A 15,611-nucleotide genomic window follows, 5' to 3' on the forward strand; every position below is an offset into this window, starting at 1 on the left:
GAAACTTCTAAGAGAAAAATTCATTAACATTCTACCATAAATATAAAACAAAGAAACTCTGGGAGGCCACAGAAGTTTTCTGAATTTGCAGTGAACTGCAAAAATAATTACCAGTTTCAGACAACTTCTGGTTTAAGATGAAATATTTCCACATGTCATTACTTCCTACAGAATACCTACTCTATGTAATCTAACTTTTACATCACAAGTGAGCTTCAATTTTCAATACTTCTGTTTTTTGAGTTTATGAAAAAGTAATTAAATCTGACTGATCTTTTAGTATGCAACAACACTTTAGTGTGTTACCCAAAGTAACTCCTTTTAGAAATTATTTAAGGCTGTCCAACTTTAACTACAAATGTTGCAGATTTCATTCCAGACCTGGACTCTATAGGAGTTTTTTTTTCTTATGATTTCAACTATTATTGAAACAGCAGTTTCCCAAAAGTGCAGTCACCTTCATCCAAAATTCTCAGACTCTTTCCTGAGCACCAACAAAAGACAGGAAATTCTGATCAATGTGCATTACTACCTCTAGATATTGACAGGGCTTTAACCATCAACTGGTAATGTAACTCTTACCTGCATTGTGAAAACTACACCACCATATTATTCACGTTAAAACCTGGCATGTGAGTCAACATGTGACTAATGATAGTATTTATATGGCCAGCATGTAAAAAATTGTTCCAGTGACTAGAGGCAACCAACACAGAAGGTATGTGAAGCCATTGCAAGAAAACAATTCAATCTTTCTTGATTTTAACCTAGAAACTGAATTTTCTGTGGCTGTGCCTGGGTCACAGCAAAATAATAAAGCACAGATCACCCTGTGATTCCAGATGGGGACTATAGGATGTAATTGACATTCCTTCACCCAAACTGCATGGAGTTAACAGCTGATACCTTGGAGGAAGGATGCCTGGGAATTATCTCATCATTGTGTAATGCTGTGAATGCAGAAACACGACCTCCCTGATTGCTGTGCCACTTTATATACAAAGTGGCAGCATCATATTTGAGAAGAGGGGCATGGCTAAGAAGTCATGTGCATTTACAGACAGTCAAATCATGATCTTAAGAGATCACACTGCTTGCTGACTGCTAGTGTGTGCATGTGTATAGGGGTTTTATCTTCAAAAATAAACAAGCCTTGGAAAAAAAAACTTAGTTCCCTGACTAGTTTGTGAAAGATCATTAGTGATTTTCAGGGCTGCAGTTCAGCTGCAAGAGGCCTAACTCTCCAACTTAGCAACATATCCAACAGCCCACCCAGCTGGAAAGTCAAATGTTTTTGGAGACAACAGGCTGCTATTCTCTCCCTAGAGTATTTGTAATCTCCTGAGCGGCTACAGAAAAAGCCAAGGCCTTTCTTGGATTTAGGCAAGGCTAGGGTAGGGAAGGGGAGAAATGGTCAACAGCAGCTAGCCACATCAAGCTACTATAAACTGCTGTCTCTCTTTCCTCCCAGTTTCTTGTGATTATCTCCCATTTGCACCTTGCTCACTCTGTAACATAATGCAGCAGAAGTTGTTGGTCCAACCTATAGTGTACACAAGAGCAAGAGGACTTGGAATTAGAGAGGAAAAAACACAATCTGGTTTCAAAACTATGCAGTCCCCTGAAAAATCATTTTTCCTGCCCTGAGTTCCCAAGCATTTGTCCTGGTTCTCTAAGAAGTAATTTGGAGTCCCATTTTGCCAGAAATCATAATCATTCTGGCTTACCACACAGACCTCTTGACTCATGCTGGTGTGATTCCCAAGTATGGAGATCTTCATTCTCTGAGGACCAGTCTCAAGTTCATCTGGTGCAATACAGACCAATCTGGAGTGATTCATTTAAGTTCACAGAGGGCTGATGCAAAGTAACTTTGATCACTGACTGCTGGGTTCTGGATGCAGCTCCCTCTGCACTGACAACCTCAGGAGTTTGGAGTTAAAGGTTTCCTTCTAACTGAGTTTCCTTCTACTTCAGTAAAGCAGAAAGTTACAGAGAAGCCCTGCAAGTTTTGTGCCTTTCTCAACTCATCTTTCAGTGATGCTTTCCAAAATGCCGATCAAATTGTCCAATCCCAACAAGTACCCATCCTCCCTGTTGCCTTCTTGCCAGGGGATCCTGTGATCCAGTGTCTGCCCGTCAGGAAGAAGGGTGGTCTTTCCAAAATCGATCAGCCACACATTGGCATTCCCACTGCCATCATGTACAAAAAGTAGTGAACTTCCTACGACCTGGAAGACAGATTGAGACAATGTAGTTAAAAATACATCTTCAGCCCTCCCCCATCAATTAACACTTTCTGCTAAGAAGATCATCTCCTCATCTCACCTGTGACCCAACAGACTTTTGGGCTGCACTTACAAATTGATGATTTAGATGCCCCATTTGCATAACCATATCAATCAGTAAAGTACAAATGGGAGGGTAGATAAGAAATGGGACTCAGTAGAAAACAGGAAGAAAAGCATCTTACTTAGCATCAGGTCTCAATTTGAGCAATTCAGCAAAGGCCAATAAGTCCTTTCAAAGACAGAACATGACCCATGATTAACAAAAAAATTTCTAGTGATAAGAGAGCATCAACAAGGTACCATAACATGTCTAACCTCAAAATCTTGAGCTGTTAACAAGGAGAAATGATAATGCTAATGATGTCTTCTGCACAGCAAAGCACACAGAGAACACACACAGCAGAATTAAATGGTATTTCAACATAAATCCATTACAAGTAATACAGCCTTCATTGTCAAACTATAATTGAATGCTACTGTACCAAATGCAAACTTCCATGACGCCATTCCCCCGTAAATTCCCACTGGAAAACATCCAGGTTAGAAAAACCGTATGAAACTGGTACTAATAAACTACTCCATGCAGTGGCCCAGAGCTATAAGTGCTGGGATGTCATAAAGACAGGAGGATTTATTATTCCTCAACTAGTTTAATCTCCTGTATCATCGTGGTGGAGGCTTTGTGGTATTTGTGTTGTCAACACGTATTAGCTTTCCCTTCCCTTCACACAACCCCTTCTACTGATACAGCAGGCTGTTCTTTAGTACACCTGAATGACAAATGGAGAAGCAATGCACCTCTACAGCTTTACACTCACTGCTCACCTCATGTCGCTTGAAGAAGTCTGAGGATTCCAGAATGACATTAATTTCCTGCAGACGTTTGAGGTATTTTTTCTGGAAGAAGAGAAAAAAAGCCCCAAACAACCCATAAACATTTTATTGAAAACTGAATAAAGATAATCTGTTTACAAGAGTCAATAGAATTAAGAGATCATATTCATTTTTAGGCTAGAGGTCTTTCAAAACAACAGGTTCATCATTTGAAAGTCAATCTGAAAATACATTTCAAGTTTTCATAGTGAATTAACAGACTGGAGTTCATCTGCTGCATGTGTTACACCAGGCATATTTATCATCAGGATTTCTGCAATTTTTTTTTTTTTTTTTAATAAAGAGAAAAAGTTTTCAAGGAATTAAAAATCTTCCAGCTCCCCAAAGGGAAAAGAAAGAAATTGTATTAGAGAAACAAGGAGCTCCAACCATGGTGGGGGCAGAGGGGGAATGACAAGAATCAAGGCCTAATATACAAAGTTCTAGTGCAGATTTTTAAAGCTGCCCTGAGCTACCAAGCACACTCCTCCTGAAGGGCTAGTCTGCCTTCATAATGGCTTCCACACTGCAGCAAAACGTTACAGCATCCTTTGAAGTTCCAAAGACAAGAGATGTGTTATGCCATCTACCACATGCCTGTTGTGCTACCCATGGATTAGCACACAGGAATTCCTCTTTGAGACGAGTTTCACACATGGGAACACAGCTAGTCACCAATCTCACTTCCTGCCTCCACACTCTGGTTTTATCTTCTCCAGACTGAATTCCCAAATCACAAGTTTTCCTGCCAACACAATCCTTGCTTAGATATCACCCATCTAATGCATCTAACACCCATGACTGAAGCTGATGGCAAGCCATAAGTTAGTTAGTTTGAATGACATTTTGATAGCATGAGGCATTTGGGGTCAACTCCTGGCAAGAGCTGGTAAAACTGGTCTCACAACCCACCAAGTCCCCATGTCCACCCCATCTCCTGAGAGCAACTGGAAGTCAAAACCACTTGCCCCCTTGGTATTCTAATTCCTATTTCCTGTACCAAAGAAAGCATGGCCCTGAAGCAAGAGCACTGGTCCAAGATCAGTGCACCTGAAGAGCTCAGACTCACCAGAATAGTTGTGTTGCCCTCAATGAATTCCGCAAAAACCTGTAGAACTTGCTCCTGTGTCTTCGTTGTTTTGAAGTTTGTGTTACATGTTCCATCCGCCTTCTGCACAGAACCCACACAGAGAGAGAATATTTATACTGCACTCATATCATTTCCCCTCATCACTCAATCCTCTTGAACCAGCAACAGCTCAGCCCTTGCTAACCAGATGAAAGTAAGCAACTGAACAGGAAGAGAAACCAAGCAAGAAGAAAAGAGATACAAAAGCTGATTGGATAGCTTTAAATGGCACTGGCAGTGTATTTCCTGTTGAGTACAAGCCAAAAAAAAAAATAAACAATTCATGATATTACCAGCTTGCAGGAAGGTTTTCTCACATCAGTGCTAGCAGGGCAAAGTTCAGTGGGGCAAACCACAGAGACCTCTTTGGTTGTAGTCTTGTCTGGCTAGTGAAACCCTGGCTGAGGTGCGAGGGAACATTTCCAAAACCAATTTTATTAGTCCTTTTAGAAACCCCCTTTGGGGGTTTCTTTTGGGGGTTTTGGTATGGATTTTTTTGTTGTTGTTATTTGGGTTTTCTGCTGGTGCTGCTGGTGGTTTTTGTTGTTGTTTCTGTTGTTTCTGATTCAGTTCCAAATATACCTTTGAACATATAATGTGACACAGAAGTCACAGAACAGAAATCTGTTGCAGACAGGAACAACCTGGGATTTGCAATGCTAGCAGTGACAAAGCAGGTGAATGAATTCTGGCAAAGGACAATGCAGGCATGCTTGTTCCAAGTGTGTCCTGGAGAAATTCAGAGTATTTTTGTGTTAGTAGTAAGATTCGGTACAGAAGCATCCTGCTACTGAAAAAAACAAGTATTTTTATGTGCTTCTGGAGCTACAAGTAAATAAGAGCAGTGCATTAATTGGAGGTATTTGTAAACACAGAATATATGAATATGCATGTCTCCAAGAGCATCTCTGTTGCTTCAAGAGACACGAATAGGAGATTTTAGGATATGCATGTAAAATACAGCAATTATTACAATAGGTAACAAAAATCCACTAAAAGCCTGCAGGATTATCAAAGTGTTTTCCTCTCCATTGTTTAAGTCCGATCCCTCATTTTCATTGTTAGTAAATCAGCAGGTCAATAAAATATGTTGTCTCCTACATGTTAAGTCACTACACCAAAACGACAAATTCACTCAGCAGGTGAAACACTATTCCACAGCTGAACTTGGTTTCTAATGCATACATTAGAAAAATGTATGCATTAGAAAAAACTCAATAACGCTAAAACTCAGTAACGCTAAAACTCCAGATCTCTCATGCAAGAGAATTTGATTCCAAGGCTGTTGGACAGATACAAGCGCCGCATGTCAGCCTGAGGAGATGTGCAAGTTATGCCAGAGCAGTTCAGCAGGTAGGCAGTGAAAGTTAGAAGCCATCTGATCTGATGTATGATAATACTCAAGAGCACATAGAAATTTGAAACTTCATCTTGTACCTCCTTCACTGGAGTAAGGTTGTTATAAAAATAATTTCTCCCTATGCTGCAGATTGTAGAGCAATGTCTAGGATAGCTGCTTGGTGTTTGTTCCCTTGCTAACCTTTTGTGTCTGGACAAACTAGTTGCTTGCTTCCCTTTCTAACACTTTTATGATTTTGCTCCTTTCCAGTGGTTGGCAGGAAACATAATTACTGTCTGTCTTTACTTGCTGTAAACAATATCCAGAGTTTGAATGGCACCACCCCAGTACTGTAAACCATGTTGGCCCTGCACGTACTTGATCCTCAGGAGGCACTTGCCTGACTCACTCCTTGAAGTCATACCTTTGCTAAGGACTCCACATACACTCCTGCACAGCAGAGTAGTCTGTCACACAGTGCAGCTCGTGGGCCAGTTCTTATTAGATGTGACAGTGACATGGCTCACCAGAGGGCAAGTGTCACAGCTCCATAAAATAGCGCTATTCATCTTAAATCATGGGGTCTTGCTCAGAGCCCTCTGCAGGCTTCCCTTAAAGGGCTCTAGGTTAGCTTAATGGATTCACACAGATTTAGGAATCAAACCTGATAGCCTCCGGGGAAAATGGTTATCCCTGATCTACAGCTAAAGGAATGGTACCAAAGGAAGAAGTAACTTTTCAAACTTTTCAAACTGACAGAATGGGAAGACAGAAATCCCAACTCTCAGCCCCAGGCATTAGCTTAGTATTACAGAGAAAATGTTTGCAATGCCTGGCCTTCAGACAGCCTCTGCCAGAGAGGAAATGTGCATTTGGAATCAGGCAGGCACAAGATACTGAGCAACAGGTTCCAACTGCAGGGAAACCAAATGGTTCAGAATATTTTTGATAGGAGGAAAAGTGACAAATCCCATAAATGAACTTGACTTGATTTCAGAGATCCAGAAGCAAGGCAAGGATAAGAAATGGATCAACCCAAAGATAAAAGATACCCCATTACTGCAGGAGTGCATATGGTGAATCGGATCTCATTTATCAGCAGCCAATTCACAGAAAGGCTTATAATTTCACTTTCTTTGCTTTTGCTTCTTATTCAAGCAGTCACAGGGCAAGAATGACCAAACCAAACATACCTCATCAGCTAACTCCAGGAGTTATCAGTCCAGTCAGGGAGAACATCCCCTTGTTCCCATCAACCACTAGCTGGCACCACTGACTTTTACAGGGTTTCTTACCAAAATGGGGATCCCTGCAGAATGGCTTTGCTTTTCTGCAAAAATACAGAACTGGATATACAGTTCAGCTTCAGTGGAACAGTGTAGGGAGTACTGACTAACTGTATTGCCTGAACAATTTAGTTTCTGCCACCTTTTCTCCATCTAAAAAAATTTAACAATGATACCTACATTTCTCATAACAGCACAGGGAGACAGAGAGAAAGGGAATGTGCTCCAAAGTACTTCCTGTACTTAGTCAAGGATTAAGTATTCATTCTGTGCACAGTTACAGCAGTGTCTCCTCAGAGGGAAACACTACACAGTCTATGTGTCATACTGCTCCTACTTCTGACAAGAAATAAACCCACAAAGAACAAGCCAGGAGGTTTTCCTGAAGCTCCCATGATCTCCTTTAGCTCAGTCACTCTCTGGGACTGTACATCTTCACTCACCAACTATCTTTCCAAGAACACACATGAAAACCCTCAAGATCATCTGGGTTTCTGATTCCATTACACAGGGGAGCATACAAAGAACATAAGTTGCACAGGAATAAAACAGGTATCTTGATAACATCATTAGCTGGCTAAAGGGCAAGACAGGATCCTATGTTTTGGCTGGACTGGAGCCAGATCATCTACTCAGCTACCACCCAGACAGTTCCTGCTTGAGGATGCCTGTGTCTAACAGCCAGGAGTGGGTGGCACAGCACACAAGGGGCCAGCACTGCATGAGCTTGGAGCCCCAGTTCCAGTATCACAGCAAGAGAATCTGTAAATAAGGAAGGGAGAGGACGCAAAGCAAAGGAGGAAGAAAGAGGTATTTAAAGAGCTTCTGTTCAGCAGCATCACCATCTTTTATCCCTTATTTCTATGTGCTTGCATTGTGAAATGGAAACAAAACTAATCCAAGTTCTGGAGTGGTGCAGTTGACACACCTGAAGGATGGGATGCCATCCAGAGGGACACAGACAGGCTCGAAGGTGGGCCCATGGGAACCTCATGCAGCTCAAGTGCAAGGTGCTGCACATGGGTCAGGGCAGCCCCCATTAACAATCCAAGTTGGGGGATGAATAGATCAAGAGCAGCCCTGCTGAGAAGGAGCTGGGAGTGCTGGTGAATAGGAGGCTGGACATGACCCAGCAATGTGTGCTCACAGCCCAGAAAGCCAGCTGTGTCCTGGGCTGTATCCAAAGTAGCATGGCCAGCAGGGCAAGGAAGGGGATTCTATCCATCTCTTCCTCTCTTGTGGGACCACACCAGCAGTGCTGCATTCAGGTCCCCAACTCAGACAGACATGGACCTGTTGAAGCAAGTGCAGAGGAGGCCACCAAATTGATTAAAGGGATGGAAAATCTCTCCTATGAGGAAAGACTGAGCAAACTGGGTTTTTTCATCCTGGAAAAGAAAAGGCTTTGGGATGACCTAACTGTGGTTTTCCAGTACCTGAAGGGAGCCTACAAGAAAAATGGAGAGTGGTTTTTCACAAGAGCAGGCCATAACAGGACAAGGGATCCTTTAAAAGGGGGAGTAGGTTTAGAATAGGTATTAAAAAAAGATTCTTCACTGCAAGTGGGGTGAGGCACTGGAACAGGCTGCCCAGAGAAGCTGTGGGTGCCTCATCCCTGGAATTTTTCAAGACCAGGTTGGATGGAGCTCTGCGCAACCTGGTCTAGTGCAGCATGGGGGTTGGAACTACATGATCTTTAAGGTCCATTCCAACCCAGTTTATTCTATGATTCTATAAAAGATAAGTAAGTAACAGGTAGGAAAGAAAATTGCCAAGGTTCTACTGTGGCTGTAAGGTAGTATCCTAGGAATGGTACACAAACTTATCCATCAAGAACAGCAGGTGAACTTGGCTGATGAAGAAATTTCATTTTGGATTGTTCTGGCTTTATTCCAGCTATACTGGATCTCATCACGTATTTAAAAGGAAAAGTGTTTTCCTTGATCCCAAGAGTATTTAAGCAAATGCTTTTAACATGCCTTCCCAATAAACGTAATTGCAACAAAACCACTTTACTGTGATTCACTTGGAATAAATATGTATAGTTCCTGGATAAAAAAAGTAATTGCATGCAGAGAGGGAGTTAATACTTCTGTTCTGAATTCCTCCTTACAACAGTCTCATTTTCATTCTATCTGCACTGTGTACCTCCTCAAGTCCTTCTTGTAAGGTCTCTGTAGTTGATTCAAATATGGCTGATGTGTATCTGAAGTTTAAATTCATTGACACTCTCTGTTACAATTAGAATGAAGGCTTTAGTACTGCAATAGAGTGAACTCTGTGGTTTCAGTTAGTGCATTTTCACATGATCCTTTGGAAAAGCTGGCTACTGATGTGCACAAGCTTGTTTGACTAATCAAAAAAGTTCAGTCTTGAGGAACAGGCAGAGGTGAAACAATTACCTTAATTCCTTCAATGCGGAAGCCCAGGTTGGCACTAGAGCTGATGGTTTCTCTCCACTGCATGTACCGGGGTTTGGTGACAGCGTGCTGGGCGTTCTCTTCAGCCGTGGGAGCAAGAGGATCCACTTCAATCATTTTCTTGTACATGTCCTTACGCAGCTTTGGTTTCTCCCGTGCCTTAGTCAGCTCTTCCTCCAGGTATGTTCTGCAAACATCACATCCCAACACATCCTTAAGGACCTCCTCAGCATTGCTTTTTACAGCTCACAAACTGGCCTCAAGAAACAACACCAGGAAAACAAGCCTTATCATTGCCCCAGTTTTGCATACGGAGAAACCAAAGTACGCAGAGCAATGACTGGCATATTTACTGCACACAGTACACAGGCATATTTAGTGAAACAGCCCCAGGAATCAGGAATTCCACTTCTTGTTCTAACTATACCTTTACTTACTGTTACAAGTTATGATTATTTCCTGGTTACAGAATAGGAGGAAGGTGAATTCCCACTGTGCCATAAAATAGATCTGCATTTTCAGAGGACAGGTAGGAGAGTTCACTTATAATGAAATTAAAAATAAAATAGGGCTATTGAAGACTTACTGGATTCTCTCTCCTTAAAAAAGTTTAAAACAGTCATGGGTAATTTTTTTAGGCCTCAGAAAGTTTAAGTTTTACTTAATGCGTCTCAGTGAAAGACAGCATCACTCTTCATATAGAAAAAACTAGAGTAAAGCAGATTATCAGAGTAGTTCGAAACCAGAAGAGGTAACTAAGAACAGGAAGGTGAAGGGACACAAAACTTCCACATTTTGCTCTTATCACTCAATCTGGTAATCTGGTAGCCATTAGAAAGGCATTATCCATGTTTTCTACATTACACTGGATTCCTAAAGCTTGCACTTTGTGAAGTGCCTGAAGTTTACTTTCTTCATCACAGTGTAACAAACCGGAATGGCATTTAGGAGATGACGTCACCCATTTTCAACAAAACGTGTATTGTTGCAAATCCTTCTCCTATTTCTTCTGAACATACCAATTCAGAAGAACTGCTACATCTTTCTAATTAATTTAAAATTTTGCATCTATTTGAAAAGGCATATCTGCACTCCTGTAAGTAGAATAACTAATTTATGACAATAACTCTTGAGCATCTGAGCTGACATCCCAGCTGAAAGGTTACTATGACAGCTCATACTTCTCTGTACTGTTACCTTACTCCAGGATCTCAACAAATCTCTATCTCTTTGTTATGCTTAGATAGTATTTTTGATGTTTTCGTCTTAATCACAGACAATGAATGGAAAAGAAAGAACCTGGAGAACAAAGAGATGGCAACACCTCAAGATGTCAGAGTAGGAAAAAACACAGGTCAGTCCTGAGCAAATGGTCGACTCTTTAAAGAAAAGATCAATACCAGCAAAGACTCATTCAAGCATTGGAAATGGGCTTTCACACTGCTATTCAGTCATTTGCATTGGGAGATGGAAATTTTACTTTGTGAGACTTTCTGAATCACTGCATACACAAAGATTCAATGAACTGGCAGTGAATAAATCATGTCATTTTTTCCCATGTATTATCAGGCCACTGCAGAGAAACTTTGTCTTATATCACCCCTGAACATTTCTTGATGTGGATAGTTTTTGAGGATATAGATCAGTTAGTTTCCAGAACCCATGTACAAACTGGCAATAATGGGAGATATTGTCCTCAGGTTGTCCAAGGTGACTGTGAGCATGACCACATCTCTCTCTTCCTTCAAATGCAGAGAAAGTACATTCTCTTTCATTCACCCCACCTGATCCCCATCTTGCAGTCCATCACACTTGGCCCTTCAAAATCAGTGAGCAAGTCATCCAGCTGGATGTAGCTCTCGCCATCTCTCTCCACCACACCATGGAAGCAAGGGACGCAGGAGCGTAGTGGATCTTTCATCAATCGCTCAAAACACTCCTTTTCATTCTCTGAGAAGCGTTTGAGAATCTTCCCACTATCAGCTGCCTTGAAATTCCCTAAAAAAAGAATATCAAACACTTGCTGACAAGACTGACAAGCAAAAAAGAAAAACCCCTTCCCCCACCATTCCAGTTTCATCTATCATAGCAGCAGTTAAAGGTTTCCCCTGAAGAGATAAGATGCTTTCCATAAAAAATAAAACACACAGGACAAACAATTGTTAGCAGTGAAAGTCCATTTGGATACATTCCCATGACAGAATTTATGGCTTTAATGAGTGCGGTTGCTTCAGGCCTTTGGGCTGTTTGGATTTTTTTTCCATGCTAGTCTTTGCTAGGTTATTAAACAGTACTATACTTACTAAAATGCACAGGAAGAAGCCACAAGCCAGAATTCATCATTAATCCTCTGACAGGCTATTTTAAAGCTGCATAACACTGCCAGCACTGGCTTTGTCCTTAATCCTCACACAGGGTATGTACACCTGCCGAGCGTGTCCAGACAGAGGCAGCGCAGTCAATCAGTGATACTTAAACAGGCAGAACCAGCCAGAAGCCAAGCACTGCCCTTTCCACACACACAAACACACACACACACACACACACACACACACTGTGACTGCGCCTGCATCTGCCGGCAGGTATTGCCCCTCCTCTGGAAACCTGCTTATCTGCTAATGCCCTGCAGGTACAGCCTAGAGGGCGACCGTGCTTTTTACAGCCCTGTGTCTGAATGGTGTCCAGGACAAATGACATCTGCAGAGGCCACAATTAGCAGTAATCAGCCTCCACCTGTCCAGAGTTTCCAAACGCTCTCCTATCCTCGCAACCTGCCAACAGCATCTGAGGAAAGTGCACATTTCATTCAGAGGCACCCTTTAACTGAGACAAAATAAATTGGGCACCAAAGCAGGAGGCTCATTAACCCTGGGGATAACATTCAACCTTTACCACAGTGGGATCCTTCAGCCATTGCAAACTGGTTCTTCTCTGACAAATCCTAGAACAGGCACTGCCTTGGCAAAAGGGCAAGGCTGGTAACAGCCCAGGTTCTAGTTCAGAAAAAAAACTGTCATATCAGAGAAGAACAGCTGCAGAAAGGATGGAGTAAACCCAGCCACAGAACACTGCTAAAAGGAAACTGGAACAGTATCTTTCCTAATCAGCTTCTATTAAACTCTTAACTCTCGTCTTCCATCCTACTATATGTGTCTCCAGAAGGGTTATGGTTACATGACCAGTGCCTCACTCCACACAGATGAAGCCAATTCCACACTTCTGTGACAAAAACTGCATTAAGGCTGGGTCATCTTGGCACTTTGTGTGATACAAATCAGACCCAACAACAGCACTGTGCAAAATGCAGCAACTCAATTTCTAGGGCTCAGTAAATTTCTCAGCACAGCTTTGAAGTGCACCATATTAGGGCATCAACATACACAGAGGTGGTTCACGTACTGCATTACAGCACGATGCAGCGTGGGTGCCTGCCCACATGTGTACTAATAAACCCCCACCAACACTGCACAGGAATTATATGAAGCACAAACCTGATGACTTCTCTTTGTTGTCTTTTTGACTTACAAATGAAACTAATGAGGAGCCTCTATGAGGAGCCTCTATGAGGAGCACACCTACCAATTTTTACAGACACAAAACTAGAACCAACCAATTGAGCTGCTCCTTGCACTCGTACAGTGAACGATGACAGACTCACGATGAAAACACATGGTCAACAAGGCAATTTTCCTATTTGTTTCCCACCCAAGGACCTACATTCAGATGAGGGGTTTGGAGTGGCATTAGAAACACTGTCCTTTCTAGGGCTGAAGCACATACAGGAATGGACAGTAATCCTTCCCCCTAGAGAACTAACTACTGGCTGCTCAGTCAGGAAAAATGATCCCATACCGCAACCAATGGCACCAGACAGATTAGGGCTTTAGCTCCCCAACCTCTTGTTTCCCTCTAACAAGTATTTTACACATGGCACCTTACAAGCCTGGCCCTTCTCCAGAGTCTGACCACTGTTTTTCTGCTGATCTCATTATTCAGGCATATCACTCCCACTTCCCTATCCACACCACAACTGGATATTTTAGGTCACAGATTTGTGTGATACTGCCTGCTTCCTTTTTACCTGAAGGAAGGAAAGACTGTTGTCCATGCTGCAGTCATCCTCACTCCAGAGACAAACATACTCAAGACACCCCTCTCACCTGTATGCCCAGCCAGCTGCACCCATGAGTAGCGTTTCTTGAAGGGGCTGATGACTGGTAAGTTAACCATGGTTTTAATTGTATGCCATGCCTTTTTCTGGAAAAGAAAAGAAATCTTAAGTTGAGCAAAAGCTGAAATCCTGACACGCCACAAATATGTTACATAGCTTCATGCACATTGAATTGTTCCTCACTAATGTGTAAGCGCTCCAAGGTGGGACCACAAAACAAACACTATCATCATTGTTGGAAAAATAGTCACACAAACCCAAGAATGGACAAATAAAGATAACACCCTGCCATGCACAAGAAAGCTGCCTATAAGGACGAAAAAAAAAAAAGTCATACTGCACGTCACAGGCCTGTTCTTAGCCACACCTCGCCCTCTGTGTGTGAGTCACAGAGTATGCGGACAGCAGATGCTGAACGAACACACACATGCACACACACGCACATTTAAGTTTCCATGAGACATGCACATAAGCTGCTTGTCACTGTCAGCAACACTTCCTTTCCCAGAGAACTTCGGCATCACCTCAAGATTAGCAGCTTTCCCCGAGTCAGCAGGTAAATCCTACTGGGACGCCTGCACAGAAAGCGTATCTCTAGCTGGACACGGGGCTCACCCAGGTCTCTCAGCACCCATTGACAGCGTGCTGTAGAATCTACTCCAGGTCATGAATTTTCCTACTCCCTCCCCTCTTTCCCAGTCCTGTTACTTTTTAACAAAGCTGGGCATTGCTCTGGCAACCTTTGGCTGCAGCTGTCTGGGTACTGCTGCAGGCAGACAGGGAAACAGAACAGCTGCTCACAAAGAGCAGCTGAGTGCTCTGTCACAAAGGCAGGAAAAAAAAAGTAGAAAGTGAAAAAGTCTCATGCTCTGGAACTGAAACCCAGATGGGAGAGAACTACAGCCCACCAACGTTCGCGTTACAGTTGGAGGGATCCCAAAGTGCTTTACAAACAAGGAGAGCAGGCTCAGTTCTTCTATCACTAGAACATAACACCCTGCTGGAGAAGAAAAATGGAGCTGCATTATACTTATGGCATGACAGTTTAGTGCTCAGGGGGTTTTGTCGGGATCAGGTGTAGCTGGGGATTAGGCTGCACTTACAGAAGTGTTTATCAACAGCTCAACTGGAAATCACCAAAATCAGTGGAAGTATTAATGTCACTGAAAACAAGTTTAGGTGCATGCTCATCAACTGGAAAATACACATTCAAAACAACTGTGTCTTCTCTAGCATGGATATTGATCTGAAGATTAGGATAAGTAATTTTTATTGTCTTCCACACTCTAAGTGTAAAGCAGAAAATGTGAAATTGCAGGAAATGATACACAGGCAAAATGTTGCTCTTCAGATCACTCTCTGACCTGGCCACGCTTCCCCAAACTTACAAACTTGCACAACATTGCTTATAAGGTACCCTCCAGCAACAGTGGTCACTGTGTGAGGGCAAAAACCTGCAGTTTTATCTTAGACTGTATCAAGAACATATATGAACCCACAGACACGAGTGATTTCTTTTTTAAGAATTTGCCTTCACAAGAAAGTTTTAAGTAATGCTTCAAATTAAACTGACATAACAACAAAATTGCCATATGATCATACTTACTGTGAAATGAGATTGCTTCTACCTATTAAACTTTGGGTTTTAATGGAATTCAAGCTGAAATTAATTCACTCTTAGTCAGATATGTGCCCCATGCAGCAATGATACTTTTGAAAACATACTACGCCAGTGAGAGGAAGCAACCAGAGAAATCCTGGATGTTTGAGAATTATGAAGACTCAATTGCACTTATTAGAACTCCACAGACATTACTAGCTCTAGCTCAACTCCAATTGCATAACTAACTTCTGCAGGTTCATATGCTCTATTATTTGGATTTCATATTTTTTAAAATTTGCCTTAAGCTGCTCCAAACTGCAGCCTTGCAGTGCTGACAGTGACTTGTGTCTATTGCAGACCCAGTTGCTGTTCTGTGAGGATGAGAGAGACTCTTGTAGACCACTTAAACATGTCCATAGCCTCCTTCTGGAGGAAAGTGCAACGTAAATACTGTTTTTCAAGTAGCAAAGAAATTATTTTTGTCTAGTTTATCTGTGAG

General features: G+C 42.1%; 1 protein-coding gene across 1 annotated transcript in view; it reads right to left on the reverse strand.

Moving 5' to 3' along the window:
* Positions 1-2,027: 2,027 nt before the first annotated feature.
* The window catches only part of ITPKA (inositol-trisphosphate 3-kinase A), a gene marked incomplete at both ends in the record, with an annotated part of 35,326 nt that continues 21,742 nt past the window's right edge, over positions 2,028-15,611 (reverse strand). Inside the window, 6 exons of the mRNA XM_084207956.1 lie at positions 2,028-2,231; positions 3,117-3,188; positions 4,234-4,335; positions 9,321-9,525; positions 11,123-11,336; positions 13,499-13,595. Coding sequence (XP_084064082.1) covers positions 2,028-2,231; positions 3,117-3,188; positions 4,234-4,335; positions 9,321-9,525; positions 11,123-11,336; positions 13,499-13,595 — 894 coding nt within the window. The remainder of the gene's footprint in view (positions 2,232-3,116; positions 3,189-4,233; positions 4,336-9,320; positions 9,526-11,122; positions 11,337-13,498; positions 13,596-15,611) is intronic.

Source organism: Fringilla coelebs, assembly GCF_963513975.1.
Source record: "Fringilla coelebs genome assembly, chromosome: 6".
In the NCBI taxonomy this organism is placed as follows: Eukaryota; Metazoa; Chordata; class Aves; order Passeriformes; family Fringillidae; genus Fringilla; species Fringilla coelebs.